Source organism: Apostichopus japonicus, chromosome 6 (assembly GCF_037975245.1).
Source record: "Apostichopus japonicus isolate 1M-3 chromosome 6, ASM3797524v1, whole genome shotgun sequence".
Taxonomy (NCBI): domain Eukaryota; kingdom Metazoa; phylum Echinodermata; class Holothuroidea; order Aspidochirotida; family Stichopodidae; genus Apostichopus; species Apostichopus japonicus.
In genome coordinates this window covers 3,241,314-3,261,053 of record NC_092566.1, presented here as the reverse complement: position 1 = coordinate 3,261,053, position 19,740 = coordinate 3,241,314, and the positions used below count along the sequence as shown (strand labels likewise).

General features: G+C 36.5%; 3 protein-coding genes across 4 annotated transcripts in view; 1 reads left to right on the top strand and 2 right to left on the bottom strand.

The window, feature by feature from the left end:
- LOC139968678 (protein transport protein Sec24A-like) overlaps positions 1-1,079 on the bottom strand; it is a 28,921-nt gene extending 27,842 nt beyond the window's left edge. Inside the window, exon 1 of the mRNA XM_071972953.1 lies at positions 1,061-1,079. The gene's annotated coding sequence lies outside the window, so the exon portion shown is untranslated. The remainder of the gene's footprint in view (positions 1-1,060) is intronic.
- Positions 1,080-2,835: 1,756 nt separating this feature from the next.
- Positions 2,836-12,358, top strand: LOC139968685 (small COPII coat GTPase SAR1A-like). Its single transcript, XM_071972964.1, has 6 exons — positions 2,836-2,994; positions 5,467-5,557; positions 6,119-6,238; positions 7,452-7,621; positions 8,907-9,038; positions 9,861-12,358. The coding sequence occupies exons 2-6, from the start codon at positions 5,509-5,511 to the stop codon at positions 9,972-9,974; spliced, it is 585 nt and encodes a 194-aa protein (XP_071829065.1). The 5' UTR covers positions 2,836-2,994; positions 5,467-5,508; the 3' UTR covers positions 9,975-12,358.
- A 685-nt stretch (positions 12,359-13,043) lies between these two features.
- Positions 13,044-19,503, bottom strand: LOC139968681 (retinol dehydrogenase 7-like). 2 transcript variants are annotated; one of them, XM_071972957.1, is made up of 5 exons: positions 19,358-19,503; positions 18,282-18,620; positions 17,195-17,453; positions 15,915-16,093; positions 13,044-14,616 (listed from the first exon to the last, which is right to left on the bottom strand). In XM_071972957.1, the coding sequence occupies exons 2-5, from the start codon at positions 18,610-18,612 to the stop codon at positions 14,402-14,404; spliced, it is 984 nt and encodes a 327-aa protein (XP_071829058.1). In that variant the 5' UTR covers positions 18,613-18,620; positions 19,358-19,503; the 3' UTR covers positions 13,044-14,401. The 2 variants fall into 2 exon arrangements, with proteins under 2 accessions (XP_071829058.1, XP_071829057.1); XM_071972956.1 differs by lacking the exon at positions 19,358-19,503 and adding an exon at positions 19,010-19,316.
- Between the last annotated feature and the right edge of the window lie 237 nt (positions 19,504-19,740).

The window sequence follows — 19,740 nt, the reverse complement described above, 5'->3', positions numbered from 1 at the left end:
CTTGAACGAGAACACCAAAAGGCGTAGTGATTATTTGCCCACTTCTATAAAGTGTATCTACATACCAAGTGTGAAGTGCACAAAGTTTTACTCTTGGATTGGATCTACGGTGATTACAACTGTTTCAAAAATTTGACCTCTGATGACTTTAGGTGACACGCGAAGTACTTCCGCAAATACAGTACAGAGGGTTCATATTCTCAATAAGGTGGGTACACTCTATGTTTAAAGTAAAATCTGATTGAAAACAATATATGTAACTGTAGGTACACCCAGCAGTCTTTTCTTTACAAATCTATATGGTAGCAAGGGTTTTTCCCTCCCTTAATTCAAGTTGCTACATTTTTTTGAACACGTTTGAAATCTTAAATTAAACCTGACATTTTATAAGTACTAGTACATTTCTAAAACCACTTTTTCTGTAGTATCTGGGCCAGATCCAAGGGCACATATGAGTGGATCCAAGAACATGCATAATAATACAGCTGCCTACCATTCTTTATACAGGTTATTTTGGTCATTCAGGTTTGGTGTTTCTGTAACTTTGTGTGATTCAGCCAGATATATTGTGTCAATAGAATGTGGTTCAGTACTCAATGTCAAATATTTAAAGGCAAATTATCATAATTTCTTTGGGCAGTCTAGCCATCACAGTTTGCTGTTCTTGGCAGACAGGAAAATGGTTACACATGGTTTGACCACAAAATGTAGTCAAGGCCTAGTAAGGCTAGGCAGTTTCTAGGTCTACAACTGACAATGTGACATTGGATACTTTGGAAATTGTTTCAGTTTTAGAAATGTTCCTATCAGCAACTTGTATGTATGACTACATGGATGCTCAAATAATTTAGGCTAGGCAATTGACCTAACAATTTAGTTTCCTTTTGTAACCAACGTTTTTGTTTCCCTCACAGGGATAGGCCTATGGATGGGATCTGGTGCCATTCCGCTATAGGTACATATCCCCATAACTTCCTGCCATAGGTTTCGTTCTGTTCCACCTTGGGCGGAAAGGCTCGAAACCTATGACGAAAAGGTAAATTTTAAGAATGGATTTTACCGTGGTGTACAGGAATGTATCTGTGAAACTTTCTTTGAATCGTGTGGAAAGATAGGTACTCCGTCTTCAAATGTGACGGTTCCCCAGATATAATGAACTGTAGTTAAGATAAGATTGGGAAACTGATACCCAGTCTTTAATGTACAGGTTGATTGAATAGTTTTAATTGTAAGTTCGTAAGAGTCGATACACTGTCTTCTAATTACTAAAAATTCACATTCTGATTGACGATTTAAATGACCGATTTTGTGGGCCTAGGTAGAGTGAAGCGAAGCAATAAACAGTGCATAAACAATGCACCCACAATAGTGTGCTCTTTCTGCTATACGAAAAGTGCTTAATACTGACATTTTCTATGGCGGAAAGTACCGATGGCAGAATGACATTGCCCCCCTAGGCTATAGCCTGGAATAGGTCAAGGCGGATACAGATATTCTCCTTATTTCTTCTTTCTTCTTAGCGAGTGACGGTCCTGCCTAACGTAGTAAGTCTGTAACTTTACGGGCTACATTGACTAGGCACGGCTAGTAGAAGTAAGAATTAATCTTTTAATTTACCCTAGGCCTTAATGTAACTTGTAAATCTTAGAGTTCCAAACCCTCCAAAATGATAATAAATAGTTGTAAACCTTAACATCTGGCTAAATCTGACTTAAGCTTTATTAAGCCTACAAGTACAACATTTCTTCAGATAGGCTAGGCAGCCTATTCCTTTTATTAGCCGAGATGCATTTGCCGTGATAGCAAATGCTTGTCGGCAATCAGTTCGACTCACTAATTATACATGTCTCACCGAATAATTTTACGATAGATAAAACGATTGCCTCATCAAATGCAATTTAACCAATAAAGGAGTTGACAAAGATCTTCTTCAGCAATCATCGTTGAAAAATATGGACCGTAAGTTCAGAAAATTCCGGCTTCTCCCATGTTCTTTAGAGTCAATATGAACCACTGTATCATCGGCTAAAGTTTAGCCTAACGTATATAGTGTACATGACCTTAAGTGTTACACTGCAGAAAGTTAGTGCATTGGAAATATTGCATTAACATGAAACTGTGATTGACGGCATAGCCTAGCCTTTTGGTTCATGTTCTATGTAGTCAATATTGTAAACGTGTAGCTAGCTATTTTCCGGCCATAAAATACTCCAAACTGGTCACTCTTGTGAACTGAATTTGTCACGCGCACACATGTACATAACGGTACAGTTCAACTACAACGTATTATGCAAATATAGACCAGTTTACAAAGTGCTTCCGGGAAGGCAGAACGGGTATACGACGCATGCGTAAAGCATATTCAATTTCAACGTGGCACGGGTAAGCGGGAGACAAATTTCATCCTGACACTGGGTTGTAAAGGAATGATTTGCAAACAAGATAAAGTAATAATTGCCAAAATAGCTTCAAAAAATCCATGATAAAGTATTGTTTATATTCTATTTATGTGTTCATATTAACATTTTACAACGGTTTTAATCTGTTCACAGATCATAAGTTGCCCTCACAATTACCGCTATACGAAAAAAAGTTACAAAAGTTGTAGGTACCTTTCGTTGGTTATTTACACATACAATTGTGCCCAAAATTCATAATTTTGACACGTTTTGATGAAAAAAAGTTAAATAAGACGGAGGTTGTTAATATATTCATTAATGTAGAATTAACTATATCCGATCTTTCATCAATCTGAATACAATTTGACGAAATTATCTTTGAAAGAATTTTCTGATACTGAGATACGTTTCTCTTTCAATATTTTCGACCAATCAGATATTATGTAAAATAAGCCTTTGATAAATGATGACGTCAGGTTAAAAAAGAACTTCTGAGAACTATTTGCTGCTACGGCAAGACTACCGGCAGACTGACGTCGACTCCGAAACAAGATCCATGAACGATTTTCTCACGCTTTGGATTAAGCACTAAAAAGTACATAAAGTCTCATTATATAGACGCAATGTATGCCAATAAGGGAAATATCCTCACTATGGCACCATACATGATTTTTCTTCGTGTTCTGCAGAGTTACTGTAGGACTAGGCCTAATATATTACAGTAGTGAACAATAACACTAGGCTGTTTACTACGACAAGTCCTTAGTAAGTGCTAGCTTTACGCTAGGCTACGCCTATAGGCTAGTTACAATTGTAATCTTCAAACAGACATGAGCTACTATGGTTATCTCTGGCAACTGTTTGTACATTTTTACCATAGTTCAAACATATAAAATAGATAGCATCCTTTGATATAAAATGGTGCCTTTGAGTTCCGGCCTAGGCCTACGCCAGTGTAGGCCTAGGCTAGGCCTAAAGGCTAAAGTAGGCTACACTGAGTGATAGTTGTAGATGCTACCGTTGTAAATTCACGACTTAACTAGTACTTGATGGATCCTTTAACAGACCTAAAATCACTCTGAGGTGCCTCAGATTTATGCATATGCAATGTCAGTTTTTCTATTAAAATATGAGCATATTTTGTTTGTTTGCAAGACATTCACTGTGCAAAAGTTTTTGGTTGACTTAAAAAGCCATGTAAATAGTGTGTGATGCTAAGAGTAAGACATAAAGGACAAATGTTTTTGTTAAAAGGCATAGCCTCATAGGTAAGGTGATCTCATTGATATTGCTCTGTGGCTTAGTTTTTTTACTTCAACTGAGTGAGAGAGTTCACTAAACTTTGATCAGATTCTGCCAGAATTTTTCTTGTCAAAGCCACATGTCCAAAAGTCAAAACAAGGAAATTCACACTATGTTAGTGACTATCAGTGTGACAGTTCATGTGAGTACATATCCTTTGTTATTAACAGAGCTCTATCCTAGCTTTTGTGTAGGCCTGTGTAATGATTTTGTTTAAAATTCAGGCCTAGCCACACCTAAGCATCCTACAATATTATATGATCTGCAATATTTTAAATCCAGTCCTCATGATACTAAATTTCATACATGTATCTCAAAACTGTTGAAATAATTTTTTCTTTATCTAGTATTAATTAGTATGATTGATGTAATCTGTGCAGCATTTTCATAATTGTACAGCCCTTGGCATGGTTGAGCAGTTCTTAAAAAAAAAAATAAAGTCAAAAAGGCTTTTGCGCTACTAGTATAGGCCTCCTGCACCATTCATTAATTCATTACTGTTCTATGAACAGAGCTTGTATGCTCCCAAGTCATTTGTGTCATTGTATTTATTGGTACAATTAAGGCTTCACTCTAGGTTGCATTGCCTAGGTTGGCGAGTACACTCTGCAAAATGTTAGGTGATCAAGTCTTATATACTTTTATTACATTTTAAGTTCATATAATCGCTTTCTTCAAAGCAAAATTTAGTAAGTAGGCTAGGAAGGTATGTTATTAAAATATGATAAAGGTTATTAAAGCTGTATTTTGCATTGTATCTTTATGTTAGGTAATCAGTCTGTGATATTACACAATATTACATACCCTTCAGTCTAACAATTGTATGTGGCTGCAACAGTTTGGCTATTCATGTTGTTGACCATGTAATCCAACACGTCTTTTGTTCACACAAATGTAATGTGTTGCAATGTTGTTTCATTGGGGCAGGATATGAAACATGGTTTGAAGTACTCTCACCTTTTTTGATGAGGGTATTGTTTATAAGGACATTTTATAAGCCTCATGACTATATCTTACTCATGTCTCTACACTAGATTAAGCCCTGTTAGGCTCTTGTTAGGAAGTGAAAGTCACTTTGACGAATAGATTAAAGATAATAAAGAAAGAAAAATTATTTTCGTGATAATAATTTGTAATAATTTTGCCGTTTCACATCAAATCCATATACTGTATATCCAGTAAGTCTCATATTGATATTTAGCATTTATGTTTAATCGATTGGACTATACTTCATTGTTTGAGTACATGTATAATATTTCTTCATGCAAATGGCAAACAATAGGAAGGTTTCACATACCTTCATGGTGACACAGTTTATGTGATCAGGGTTATTCTTATGCTGGGTGGCAGCGGGCGGCTGGCTCGGCAGTTCTGAATGCCTCCCAGCACGAACAGTAATTTAAACAGTTCCGCCAGGCACTTTGTTCGATGAATAATTTAACAAATTTAACCATTACCAAAACATATGTGACTTGGCACAGAAGATAGCGCCAGAAATAGGACAAAGATAGCACCATTTACCATCTAAGCATACTTCATTTGCAAATATTTTCCAAGTGGGACCCGCACCCCTGAGACCCCTCCCCAGGACGTGGATCACACTACCGCACAAATCTGCCTGGAACTCAAATATTCCTTAGCACATCACTGAATTATGAGGATGGATAGTTTTTCCAAGGAATCCATATATATTCATGAATCTAATGTGCATCACCTTGTTAACTTTCATATGATTATTTTTTTTATTTTGTTTTCTGTGCCACAGGGAGGTTCCAAATCATAGAAAGATACAACTACCGCTTCCAACATGTGGGAATACTTTGTGGATTTTTTTACAAATATATTAGGATTTTTAGGTAAGTGTTTCTGATTCATACTTTGTATGTTATAAATCGAGCTACTGTAACTTATTTTTGGGAATTCGCTACACAGCAAGACGAGATGGAAACAAACCAAAATAATTTTTAAGGAACAAATCTTAATATGTTTCAAGTTAGTATTTTCCTCTTAGTTTTATTCATATATTTAGTCCAATTCTGAGTTAGAAAGTGAAATGAATCTGAGAATTATTAAATGGGCACGGTAAATATCAACAATTTATTAAGCAACTTAAACGCAAATATGACCATATTTTTCTGTCCTCTTGAAGTCACTGGAACAGTTGTGGGAGTAGTCCAAAATGGAACAAACATTGGCATATAGTGCTTAATCTCATTGTGCATAATTTGCAAATTTCAGCTGAACTAGGTGAACAATCAAATTTGAAGAAATGTAATGTCCTTCTCATTTGCATGCATGTAACACTGCTGGAAGTTAGTTCTGCAACAACATTCCCATCATAATGTGTACATTTCATGTTTGCCCATTTCTTAATTACCAAGTCATGTGTCTTAACGATCTACTTTTTTCCTTTACAGGTTTATATAAAAAATCAGGAAAGCTAGTTTTCTTAGGTTTAGACAATGCTGGCAAAACAACACTATTATCAATGCTGAAAGATGACAGAATGGCTCAGCATGTGCCTACTTTACATCCAAGTAAGCTCATTGCTCATAACTTGTTTTTTGTTTGCCCTCTTTTTTTCTCTTTTTATTTCCAAACAAACTGTATAGGCTGTCTCAATGCATTGATCTTTAATTTCAATTATTGGTTCTTTGGCTAATGTTCAAAATGTTCTCACATCTGCTGAAATAATTTTGCATTGTGTCGATGTTATTGTAATCTGCCTTAGTTAGTATTGAAAGGGACGTACTAGGCTGCCGGGGATGAGTATTGGAGAGCTTATGCTTACATATGAAGTCATGAGTGATCAGATTGTAAGAACTGTATTCTGTTATTGTGTTGGACATGACCCTTGTCACACTGTACAAGACGTGTAATTTCACACAGTAATGGATATCCCTCAGTGTGACCGACACAAGTATGTGGTAGCAATCCTATAGAAAGTATCTGTTTAATACAGCACAGAAACTGCTACATGCAATGAACTCTGATGTATTGTATTTCTTTCATGGGCTAACCTAATGTCTCATTGTTCATTCCTGATGCCTCTTTGTTGAACTAGAGTAACAGAATATGTTTTCCACTAAATAGTCTATTCCTAGGTATTCATGTATGTTCCACCATATTGTAAAATTAACACAAGAAAAGCAAGCATTGAAGTAACAGGGTAAAAATTGAAGTATCTTTGTCATTGCCCTTTTCACTTGACCACTAATGGATGAAGTATTTTGATACCCTTGATATACATGTATCGTATTGTATATATGCACAAGACAGTACTCTGTGACGAGTATAACAGCCACTATAAAGTTTTGAAGCACAATGATGGCAGAACAACGTCTCAAGTAACTGCACCATTACTAAGTAAGGCCTTGCAGTCAGATTGATGATGTCAATTATGGTTCAATTGAACTTACTTGTTTCCAGGCTCAGACAAGAAGGAAAAATTATGCTGGTATGCTTCAGTATTTGAGAATACCTGCCAATATGCAATACGCATAGGGTGCAACAAGGACAGGATGGCACATATCGCAACAAAAGTGGTACCAATTTGGAATCATTTAATTTTGTATACTGGGCAAATGGTAACCTCTATAAAATACGCCATCCATTGACATTGTATTTCAGGGTCACACTATGATTCTCTACCAATCAAATTAAAGATCTTGTATTTAATGATTCTGAGCACTTAACCTTGAATTTACCTTTGCATTGACCATACACTGATTTGTGTGTTGTGTTTCACAGCGTCAGAGGAGTTACAGATAGGTGGCATGTCCTTCACAACATTCGACCTCGGTGGTCACGAACAAGCCAGACGAGTTTGGAAAGATTATCTCCCAGCCGTGGAAGGAATTGTATTTCTAATTGATGCTGCTGACAGACCCAGATTTGCAGAAGCGAAAGCAGAATTAGATGTAAGAATAAACAAAATAAGGTTCCAGTAATTCCCTGAGTTTTGAGGCTGCAACTCTCATTATTGAAGAACCGATTCTTTCAAAAACTTTGGGTTTTCTGCAGATGTTGTCGTGATTATGGAAGTACTGGTTTTATCAATACTGATGGTAGTTTCTGATAGTGGGTATTATGTATTAAGCTTTACTTGGAGAGTTAACTACTTCAGTAAATTAACGTGAACTGTTTTTGTGGTTAAAAACTGCCCTTTAGTCATTTTAGATATGTTGCAAACTGTTAAAAAGTACACTGATTGCCTTTCAGGTTGTAATTTTGTACCTCTCTTAAAGGTTTGAGAAATGATGCTTTTAAACAATTGAGGCTCATCAAGTAAAGTGATTGGATGGAATATGTAGTGGAGCAAAGAGACCGTTTTGGCCAGTTCCTCTGATGACAAAACAAAACCTCAATGAGAAAACATAGTTAAAGTGACTGGATGGAATATATGTAGTCAAGCATAGAGACCATTAGGTCAGTTCCTCAGAGGAAACACACAACTGAATGAGAAAACATGAGATTGTTATGGCCTCAAATAACATATAGTGCATTACAACAAGGTTAGGATAAAGGTGTCTGATTTTATTGGGGGTATATTTATATGTCTATAGATTGACATTAACATTTAGGGTTGTAATGAGGAATCAAATGATGTCATCAATGAATTCTTCAACGAGCAGTCCATATTTTTAGCATATTTAATTGCTGAATACGACACAAACAGGTATTGAAACATTAGTAGCCCTCAAATTTGTTCTTTTTTCTTGGACAATGACATATCAGTACTAACCTTCTGCCTAAAGTGTGAGAGCGTGGTGGCCAATTGGCTAAGGTGTGGGACTCGTGATCCAAGGATTGCTGGTTCGATTTCTGCCTAATTCATTACGTTGTGTCCTTGGGCAAGATGCTTTATCTCACTTGCCTCTCTACCCAGGGGTTAAATAGGGTACCTGTGAGGTAACTTGTCATTGGGCGCAGTATATAACTGCTGCTGTCTGGAGGGATTGTCTCTGGGACAGGTTATCATTGACCAGGGGTAAAATAACGTCTGTAAAGCGCTTGGAGACCTATCGCTGGTATATAACGCTGCTATATAATAAGCAAATATTATTATTATTATTAAGTCACCCTTTGAAGTTTCTCATAGCATCTTGGCTGATTTCTGTGAGTTCCCCTGCCATCATTTATTTTTCACCTCTATCCAGGGTTCTTACATCTTTTCACTCTGTAACTTCTTCCATTGTTTTTCAGAGTCTCATGACAGATGAAATGGTTGCTAATGCCCCTATACTGATTTTGGGAAACAAGATCGACTTGCCATCAGCAGCAGGGGAAGAAGAACTAAGGGGACATTTTGGCGTTCATGGACTTACCACTGGAAAGGTAAGAAGGCGAGAACGACAAGCTGGTGAAGGAGACAGAACAACATTTTGAAAATGACTCTCACTAGTGAAATGTATTCATAGAAAAACCTTGTGGTGTTATGTAAGAAAGGAGTGGTGTTATCTAAGAAAATGCATGACCCTGGGCCTTTTGATCCATTAACACCTGTATAATACTGCCACCTTACATTTACCGCTTGCTGCCTTGCTTTCATTGGAACGTAAGCCGCAAATCAGAGAGCTCATTGTCTGATGAATAAACTCAAGTGTCTTTGAGGCACGTGGAAGAGTTTAATAGTTCTGGTCCACAGTATAGATATTAGGAAATTTGAATTGCAATTAGAACTGTGCCTGGATCCTGGTGAATATCAACAAATTTGTTGTCTTCTGGGAACAAAAATGTCAGGATTATCTAAAAGCAGCGGTCCGCAGACTTTAAGGACCGGGATATTTGATGAGGACTGAACCACGACCCACCAGACCCGCACTCAAGAATGGGTGATCAATATGCATGAGAGCTAGTTTTGACTATGAAACAGTACCTTAATCAATGTCCGTCAGCACGTAACAAAGACTGAAGATAAATTCACACACCGTAGGTTAAATATAATATGACTCATTTTTGTGTTGTTGCCAAGGCACTGACTTTAAAGTGACTCTGCTCAAATAACTGTGATACTGGAATGTCACCATGCTCTGAAAGTAAATTTTCTTTCCTCATGTCATGTATGGAATTAAAATTTTAATAGCAGAATAAAGTCTAAATCGCAAACTCATCGCTCGCTTATCCTTTAATGCATTTGTGATCTCTCTCTCTTTATAGGGACAAGTACCTCTTAAAGATCTCCAAGGCAGACCTTTGGAACTCTTCATGTGCAGTGTGTTGAAGAAACAAGGGTATGGCGAAGGTTTCAGGTGGCTGTCACAGTACCTCTAGGAATTACCATATTGCATATTCATCAGAGCCACTTGTCTATCAACTTGGACTGTTGCCTTGACAACAGACAGTTTGAAAGAAAACCTGTGTTACAATCAAAAAGCTTTTCACCTTTGTTAAGATGATAGAAGATACACGCCATGTACCATCCTAGCTAAATTTTTCAACAAAGGGTTGTGATCTTCGAATAAGCAGTTCTAGGCTTACCAATTAGTTTGGTGCATATGTGATATGAAGAATATTAACTGATAATTCATAATTTCTTCATCTCACTGTAATTGTTTTTTTTCTTCTGTTTTTTTGTTTTCTTGACTGGATCCAAAAATAGTCTCTGTGTGAGCTGTTGACCGTAGCTATCTGGACCTACGGTTCTATTTGCTTAAATTCATATCGTCTACAATTTATTAACCAAAGCAATGTACTCCACCATTTTTATTTGAACTGATAGATGAAGTTACTAATATGATGTTCATCAATTTCCCTTGTCACACCTCCATAGTGTTTACTTAGCTTCTAAGGACTGTTTTTCTTGTAATATGATATATATTACACTATCTACCAGAATTAAGTGTCAGTTCCTAGAAAACTATTTGGTTCCTGACTGCTCCAAACAACCACGGGATGAAACCAATAATAACGAGAAACTGACCATCTGTATTAGAGATTGTTAAACCCTACAGTTAACCTATTTATTATGTAGATTATTTTGGAATCATTTCATGCGTAGGCTAAATCTTATCCTGTCTATTTTTAGTACATCGTTCATGAATTACGATGCTTTTCGTGTTCTTTTTTTCTATAACTTAAATTTTCTTGTATCCATGATAAGTAAAGTCAACGTTGTCTTCTTATAGAGAATTGCTTGGTAAATTCTGCACAACTTGATAAGTATCGAAGAAAGGGAAATCGCGGTGAATGGTAATCGCTAAAAGTAGTCAAAAGAGCACATTAATTTAAGGATTTGATTGGTCACTGATGGTCAACCAGATGCTGTTGATATGGTTAAGACTCTCTCTTGTTAGCGTCAATTTAACTCATTATATTCTAACAGTCAGTTTTAACATATTTAACTGTGCCTTCTGTCGCCGAAAAAAATGGTTTTCATCAACGTTACGTTGATTATGTATCGGAGGACAAAAAACATGCAAACACTGTTTTGCAGTCTTTTTCTGTATGTTGAATATTGCAGTATTAACTCACAAAGAATAGGGAGAGGCAAAAACCTTGAACATGAGGGTTTGAGAAATGTTTTACCCGAGGATGTCTGCCTGCTGCGTAGGGTACGGAATGATTTTATAGGTTATGTTGATCACAAGCAAGGTTTGTTTCGTATCAGTAGATATACGTGGATAGCTACTACCATGAGAAACTGTTGCGGCAAAAAAAAAAACTTGAGGATGGTTGTAGGTAATGTTGAATCAGAATGCATGCCTGTATGATTGTCATTAAACTGAGTTATGTTACTGGTGTATCTCGCTAGCTTCCATATACTAGCGACTTAGGTTTAGGGTACCGTTTACATTGGTCACGTTAATTATTCAATCCATGCTAAGATTTGGCCCTTTTGTGAGATCCTACCCACTGACTGAATGGCCCAATCTCTTTGACTTTGGGTAGAAATGGATAAGTGCGGAATGCTTCCTTGTAAGGTAAAGCAATATTAGATTGATGATGTTAGTTGCATAAAGTAATATATTATATATCCTTCAAATCAATATAACATCATGAATTATTACATCAAAAAATCTGTCAAATATCCCTGATGAAGTCCAATTTGACAGTGGAAATTGTTTTCTACTTTTTTGGAGTTTGAAAGGTATGATGTATCTGTCTACCGATCATCATACCGTCTGGGGATATTTTCAAATCTTATCTTTTTTTCCCCCTTATAAAAGGGGTTTAAGGTTTACTAAGCTTCTATAATTGTAAAATTAATCACCACAACTGTACCTTGAGGGTTACCCTTATTATGAGTGTAGCATTTATCGGGTGTATAAGTTCTTGCAAAACAAGCTGCATGCTAAAACAAGATATAGAAGTACCTGTAAAAATATTTTGCAGAATATACCGTCTCGACAGAAGGCAAGTTACGATTAATGACACTAAGCATTAAATGGGTGTGCACACTGTTCCAGGAGCAGAGGATGTTAGATCTGCTTCTTCTATTTTTCCTCCTTTTCGTTTATTCCTTGCCTGGAACATGCTAACGGTGACAGTACTTCTCCATGTCGTGTGGGGGATTGCTATTCTTTCTTTGGAGTTCTTTTGTGACATGAGTTTTTTTGTACCATATTCTGTTTATTGGTGAGAATATGATATCAGCTAAGGTAACCATATGTTACTACAGCAAATCTGAATAAATTGCTCATAGCCAGAAAAAATAACATACCGACCTTTTTGTGTGAATACTTTGCTCATTTATGGTTTTGCAGTAAACATGGTTAAAAAGGACACAAGACACAACGTAGCAGTTGCATACATTAATGGGGTACCTGGAATTGTAAAGAAATAATAATTTTATAATAAAAAAGTATTAAAATGTTCATCAGCATGGAAGACCTGAAAAAAAATATATATAGTTTGGAGAATTGGGAGAAATCCAACCAAAACAATATATATGACATTTTGGGGGAGTATACATGTGACCTCCACAATTACATCGGCTATGTAAAAGTAATTGTTACTTGACTGAACAGTAGCATTTTCCACAATTATTTCCTGGGTTCCAGGGAAAGGATTTCATAAACTGGCATACAAACTTGTTAGACCCCTCTTAATAGCCCCAAATTTGAGTGTGCTTAAATTTTTAAATGGTTTCCGTAGTACTGATCTCATCTAAGTTATTCCAAGGCATTTGGAAGTGACACAAGTCTCAGAGAGGGAAAAAGATAAAGTAGGAGTGTCACAGTAAACTAATTTTACAAGTTTAAACGTAAGTGACCGTTCTTTTGATCTTGCAAATAGAAACATCCAACGACAAACTTCACTACTTTGGTAATATTGAAACAGTTTCTTGAATTTTATTTGATTAACATCAAGAGTCTAAATAAACCTGAGACTTGGTGCTGGTAATATTTGCCAAAATTTGTTATATTTCATCGTCATCATAATAAAATGAATACAAAAATACATGTCTCATAAATCTGGACAACTCTTGATTCTTTAGGCATTTGTTCATACTTTACCAAAAATGATCATTTTCCAAAAGATAAGAACTTTCAGGAAACAACACTAGCTTGAAGAATTTGAGGAAAATTTTTTACACAGCAGTAGTTGTTTCAATTCTGAGAACATGTCGTCAATCGTGAATGAATATGGTAAGAAGAGCGTCCATTGCAACAAATAACAAAACAAGTATCTTACAAAAGACCTATTCTATAAACATATGATCAAACAAGAAAGATGAAAATATTCACAAAAATGTTCATTCTTGTAATGTTTTATATTATTGTAACCTTGATTATCTTCACCCCTGAAATTGGAACACGATAATCCCCCCTGACAAAAACATTGCATTTTGTGTCCATTGTCTGTTTAGCAAACATTTCAACTTTTGTCACCATTGAGGGACTAAATGCTTAAGGATAATTCTTCAACCATAAAATAAAACAAGAATTTTTGGCAAGAAGTATGGGACATCATAGGTCACACACAGAGCAACTATTCCTTGAGGAGGGTATTTTGCGGGGAAGAGCTTAAGTTCCCATCGAACGACTAAATTTATTGAGGAAGGAACAAGATGAGGTGGGAATTCAAACTTCCATTGTGGAAGATTTTGTCACATTTCTGCAGCAGGATAACTAAAATTGTCAAAATATAAGAAGTTTCATTGAAATATATAAATTGTGAATAATCTTTAAGTCTTGATTGCACATTGATAAATTTATTAGTTGTAAGGCATTTTAATACTGTTCATGTAAGTTTCAAGTTTAATTTTGTCTTTCTCAAATCTAATATCATAAAAGTATAGCTGTTTTAAATGACCTTGTAACATGCTGAAAATAAGATATTTTTCATAGAAAACATTAAGATAGCCAAATACAAACATGAAAAATTGGAAAACTGCCTTGAAAAGCAGGAATATGTTTCCTTGTGGAAATTTAAATATTTCTTTTTTTTTAGTGTGGGAATGAGTTACAATTTGAAATTTGTTACTCTCATGTTTGCATAAAATTTTGGTAACCTTCTCCAAATCCCCAAACCCATCTTTAAAATGTTATAACTTTTTGCATATTTCCAATGGATAAAAAAATTTAAAAAATTTGGGCATATTTCTAATGGTTAAAAAAAAAGGTCATTTAATAAGTAGCAACATCTGCATTTTTGTGTGATGTCTATTACTGCAAACTTTCCCAATGAAATACTTTGACTATTTTCCATTTATTTCTCTAATTCTTTGGCCGTTTTAATCTAATGATACTCGATAATCAATTAATTTTTCTGTTCATAAAGTTAGGAATGATCAAATCTGTAACCCATGATGGTGTATATGACAATGGCACCCAAATGAGGCGAGCATCCCACCCTACGGCGTACCTCTTCTTTGGGTATCGAGATATTAGGGCGTGCTCATAGGCGTCTGTAACAAGATGGATCCGTGATGAGAGCAAGATATCCAACGTCTTATCATTTTCATCTGCCACTAGAACGAAAAAAGCGAAAGAAAGAAATTCATATTTAGAAAAAATAAACAAAATTGGAGTTCAACAGATGGTACCGTTACACCAAATAGTCAACTATTTATTACCAGAAGGAAATCATTAAATAACAACAACAGATTTTATACATCTGCCACTAGAACAAAAAAGGAAATTCACAGTTGAAACAAACTTTTAGAGTTTATACATTTGACCGACTCTTATTAAATGTTCCTGTTTTGAAGCAAGTTTAAAGAAATTGATCTGATCAATCTTCTCTACTATGTGAACAAACTAACATTCACAATGTCAAATAAGAATCTTGCTATTCGTTTCTGAGTGTTACATCTCTTTAAACTAGAATTGGCCAAAGTTAGGACCAAATTTTGTTACATAAAATGTTTACATACCAGGCTTTTCTTAAGAATAAATCAAAATTAACGACACAATTTATCTCAAACATAACTCTTGAGGGAAAATAGAAATTTATTAACCACAACCTCTGGATCTAACCAAGCATGCTCCTTCCAGCTAAACAGTTCTAGTTATACCACAAGGAGTTAGTAACCATTTGGACATTAAACAACAAAACAAATCATGGGGTTCTCCAGCTATGCGCCCTAAATCAAAAGGGGGCGCTGCCATATTGGTCCTCGCGTTCTGTGAAACTTGACAAGCTCAGTCTCTGAAATCACTCAGAATTCCTTTGATGAATCTCTGATGGAGACTTTTGAGCAAACTACCTGCACATTCCCTAAGTCGCATAATGTGACACGTTCTGGCTAACATATATGGCTTTTATCATCACCCACTCAAAACTAGCACTTCATAGCAACGAAATGTTGCCAACCATTTGTTTTGCACCATTACACACTTCTGGTCGCCGACCAATCCGACGGGTATTTTCTATAAGGTCCGCTTAAGCTTGTTTAAGCTTGGTGCGCCAGCAAAAATTGTATCCAAGTCTCCAAAATTGAGTATATACTGGACTTAGCTACCTGCGATTCTTCTTGTAATTACTGAAGACGAGATCTTTTTAAACATATTGAACAACTACCACATAGATTGAGATATGATATGTCAGCGCTTTATAAAACTGGAGATCTGTCGACAGTACAGATCACGTGCATTAGGACCCAGAGCAGTATCTATGGCTGTGTTAGGACCGCGACATGATAGCGCCCTCTTCATAAACGCTGAAGATGCCCATTGTAGGGAATGGAGGTAAATGCAAAGTTCACAATGTTATCATTTCAAATTCAGCAATTATTTGAAGATCAGTTTCAATCAAATTTGAACCTACTTCTCTCGATGTAAGCTTTGGCATCTGATGGATAAAGGGATTTTATTTCCGGTCTTAGTTTGGAATACCTCCCATAAAGGCTTTTACGGAAAGCAGTTTGATCAGTCACTGGCGTCCTGAAATGTCCTGGCTCCAGAACGCTTGTGTAACATGGTGACCCAATACTTTTGAAGTGCATCCTAAAACCAAATTAAGAAACGTTAGTGCAACTTCAAGTGCAAGAAAACATGATTAGATAGTGTACCAATGTGAATATACTAGCAGTCACAGTAAGAAACTTGCTATCAATAAAAGAAGGATGGTTTACCTTCAAATTGTTCCATCCAAAAGACTACGATTTATACCCAGGGGCAGGCTGAGGCATAAATTGTTCAAACTGGTATTGCTTGGGTATGGAAACAAGTGACACATTTGGGGCCTCAGACAAAACTAGTACCTTTCACTACCAAGAGGAAATTAGGGATTACCACCAAGTTCACCACTGACCTCAGAGCCATTGGTGCAGCAGTCCGAGTTCTTATAAGACTAGGGCAGATCAGAGTACGTATGTATAGGAGACAGGTAAGTGAGGAGTGATGTAAATCCAAGCCTGTAGCTTACATGTGATGAAAACCAACTAGTTCTACTTCTATTGTACAATGTGGACCAGTTTATGATTAAATTATAACATTAAATTATAACATTAAATATGATTAAACTATAACATCTCATGCCCCACTTTACAAGCATGAGCTCGTCCTCTGCACTGTTTGGTGATGTGATTCCCCTTGTTTTTGATTTCCACTGAAAAAAATATTCCTAAGTATATATGGGATCTATGTATATTTGAACTGAATAAATACATAAAACATAATATCACAAAGAAGGTTCAGAGGGTTATGCTCTTCATAAACATAAATGTTTTCTCAAAATGTCCACGGGGGGAAGGTTATTTAAAATGCATGATTGTTAGTGTGTATACATGTTTTGGAGCAAAACATGGGGTTGGAAATTCAAATTTTATTCCATTTACACTATTTTGATGTTCCACTTGAATCACATTTTCATCCAAAAAGGACTTTGCTTTTATGTAACTTTTTGCATCCCTTGCCTAAGGCCCTTTAACTACATTAAACTCAGATGCAACTTGCATAAATCTAGTAGTGAAACTTCCTCTTGACAATACACAGCTTTATCTACCACTGTCTCAAGCCCACCCCCATCCCAACCCAAATCCAGCTTCTTTCTATTCCACTCCTCCCTTAGTAACCAGAGCAAAACAACACATGCAAAGACTTTACCTCAGGCCATCAGTAAAAGATTCAACACCAAATTTGGCTTCACTATATCCACCAGATATCATAGGAAACCTCCCATATGAGCTAGATATGTTGACAACTCTACCACTGGCCTTGTAGATAAGAGGCAGGAATGTCAGAGTCATGTCCACAACACCCAACAAATTGACTCTCACAATTTTGGAGTAAGAATCCAGATCGCACCAGTCCATAGGCCCTACAAATCCAGTCACTCCAGCATTGTTCACTAATCCCCAAAGTCCTGAGAAAGATTAAAGGTGTTAACTAATAAACAGTTAGCAATGCAGGCTTGTTTTATAAACTTATAAATTATTCAGCCTCTGTAGAAGATCCTGCTAGGATCGAAACGTCAGGCCCTCTTACTTTTACACATTCTCTTACACAGGCTTGTTAGTGGATAAGCAGTTTGCTAACAGTTTTGCTTTATTTTAACTTATAAATTAAACATAGTCTGTTTTATAGTTTTTGTCAGGCTCTTTCTGTCTAATTTGATTTCTTTGTTTGAATCCTGTCAATTCTGTCTCACACACCCGTTTTTACTACATCATACTATGAAATGTTTACAAGTTAATTAAAGGGTGTGAAGACTCGTGCAAAAAGAAACGTCTAATGCCGGTAATCTGACCTAGTTTCGAATGAGGTGTAACAGAAGTGTTAGACACCACCATTAATCCCAGAAAATACGCACACAGCTTGCTACCATCGGTAATTAGACACTAGTGTACAGTCAGTACATACAGCTGCGGTCAATACCCACAGCACAGTGTACAAACAACACAGTGATGGACATCTCAGGTCCAGCTAAAGATAACAAGGTATCACGTTTCATTACTGTACTGTCTGCATTTTGTAGTGACACAAACAAAACGTCACTTGCAAGCAACGGAAAGTTAACTTTTTCAGATGGCCGCACGTGGTTTGGGGCGTGTCTTCAATGCCTTTAACTAAGCATTGTAACTTGTACATCAAGCAGTCACAATCAAAAGAAGTGCAATATAGTTGGTATGGAGATCAAAAAAATACCATCATTTGTACTGGACAGAAATTACATTAACATTTGTTCACATACCTGCTTCAACAGGTAGAATCTTCTTCACAGATTCGTAGCATTCTAATACACTATCATGGCTGCTGACATCAAGGCCAAGGGTAGTAAGCTTCTTGGAGGTGGTACTCTCCAAACTTTTCTTCCCATCTGATGTAAAGCAACAAGCTATGACATGAATCCCTTTCTTGTCTAATTGCTTGGCTAGTAAGTTACCAAAGCCAGAGTCGCAACCAGTTATTAATACATACTTCTCTGTTAGCAAAGGTACGGTCAGCTTCCTAATCAACCATTCTAGTGTCTTGCCAATGAGCAAAGCGACAATTGCTAAGACGGCAATCGTAACAGCAGTCATTGTAATATCTGTCAATAAAAGCAGTGAGTGGTTCTAAATGAAAATTGGGGGGCATTTCAAGATTTCAGTCCAACACAAGCACCAAGCAAACATTTTATATACACCCTACATGTTCTATAATTTCTCTCTTTCAACTGCATATATGCCTAGGGAGGGCATCTGACATATAACTTTCATGATGACAGCATAGCCAATGTCCATGTTTGAATTTGTCATGCAACACTTTTCCATACTGTGACCATTCAGGTTGAATGCACACCAGGTAAACAATTTTACAAGTAGGCCTAATCAATGGAAACGAATACCACAGTAACTTACGACCTAGGTGAATGTACTGTACATGGTTATTATCATTCGCTAACAATGTCAAATTATTTTTCTTTCTTTTTTTAATTACCTGTCATAGACTTTCTAACCCTTCAAAATTTTCCTGTTGTCAATCAATGAGTGATAAATTAGTCAATGAATCGTTTCACTTTGGCAAAAGGCTTTGAAGTTGAAAGTTGAACTCTGAACATTGGTTTCCGTCAGAAGAAGACTTCAAGAAGTTCTCTAGCTCTAGTCTGTCATGCCTAAGTGACTTTCTGTAAGAACCGTACTGAGTGCTCTACTGTAATTTTAACGTTAGTTTAGGCCTTGGTTGAATGCAACTTCGGGGTTCCTGCCACTCATGGATTGTGTCTATGGTACGAGAAACTAACATAAATGAGGCCAAGATAACAATAACATAAATTTTCGTAAGTACCTGGGTATTCGATTATCAGCTACTTCAATAAAAACTCCGGTTTCTGAAGGCGGACAACTACACCTTGAAACATTCAAATGTACTGTAATCAACAGGATGGATAATACGTTAGTCGCACCTGGAGCACGCAATGGTTGGTATCTTTCCCTACTCTTTTGTACTGTGCAGTGAGACCAGATTACAAGTGGACCAGATTACAAGTGGACCAGATTACAAGTGGACCAGATTACAAGTGGACCAGATTACAAGTGGACCAGATTACAAGTGGACCAGATTACAAGTGGACCAGATTACAAGTGGACCAGATTACAAGTGGACCAGATTACAAGTGGACCAGATTACACGTGGACCAGATTACAAGTGGACCAGATTACAAGTGGACC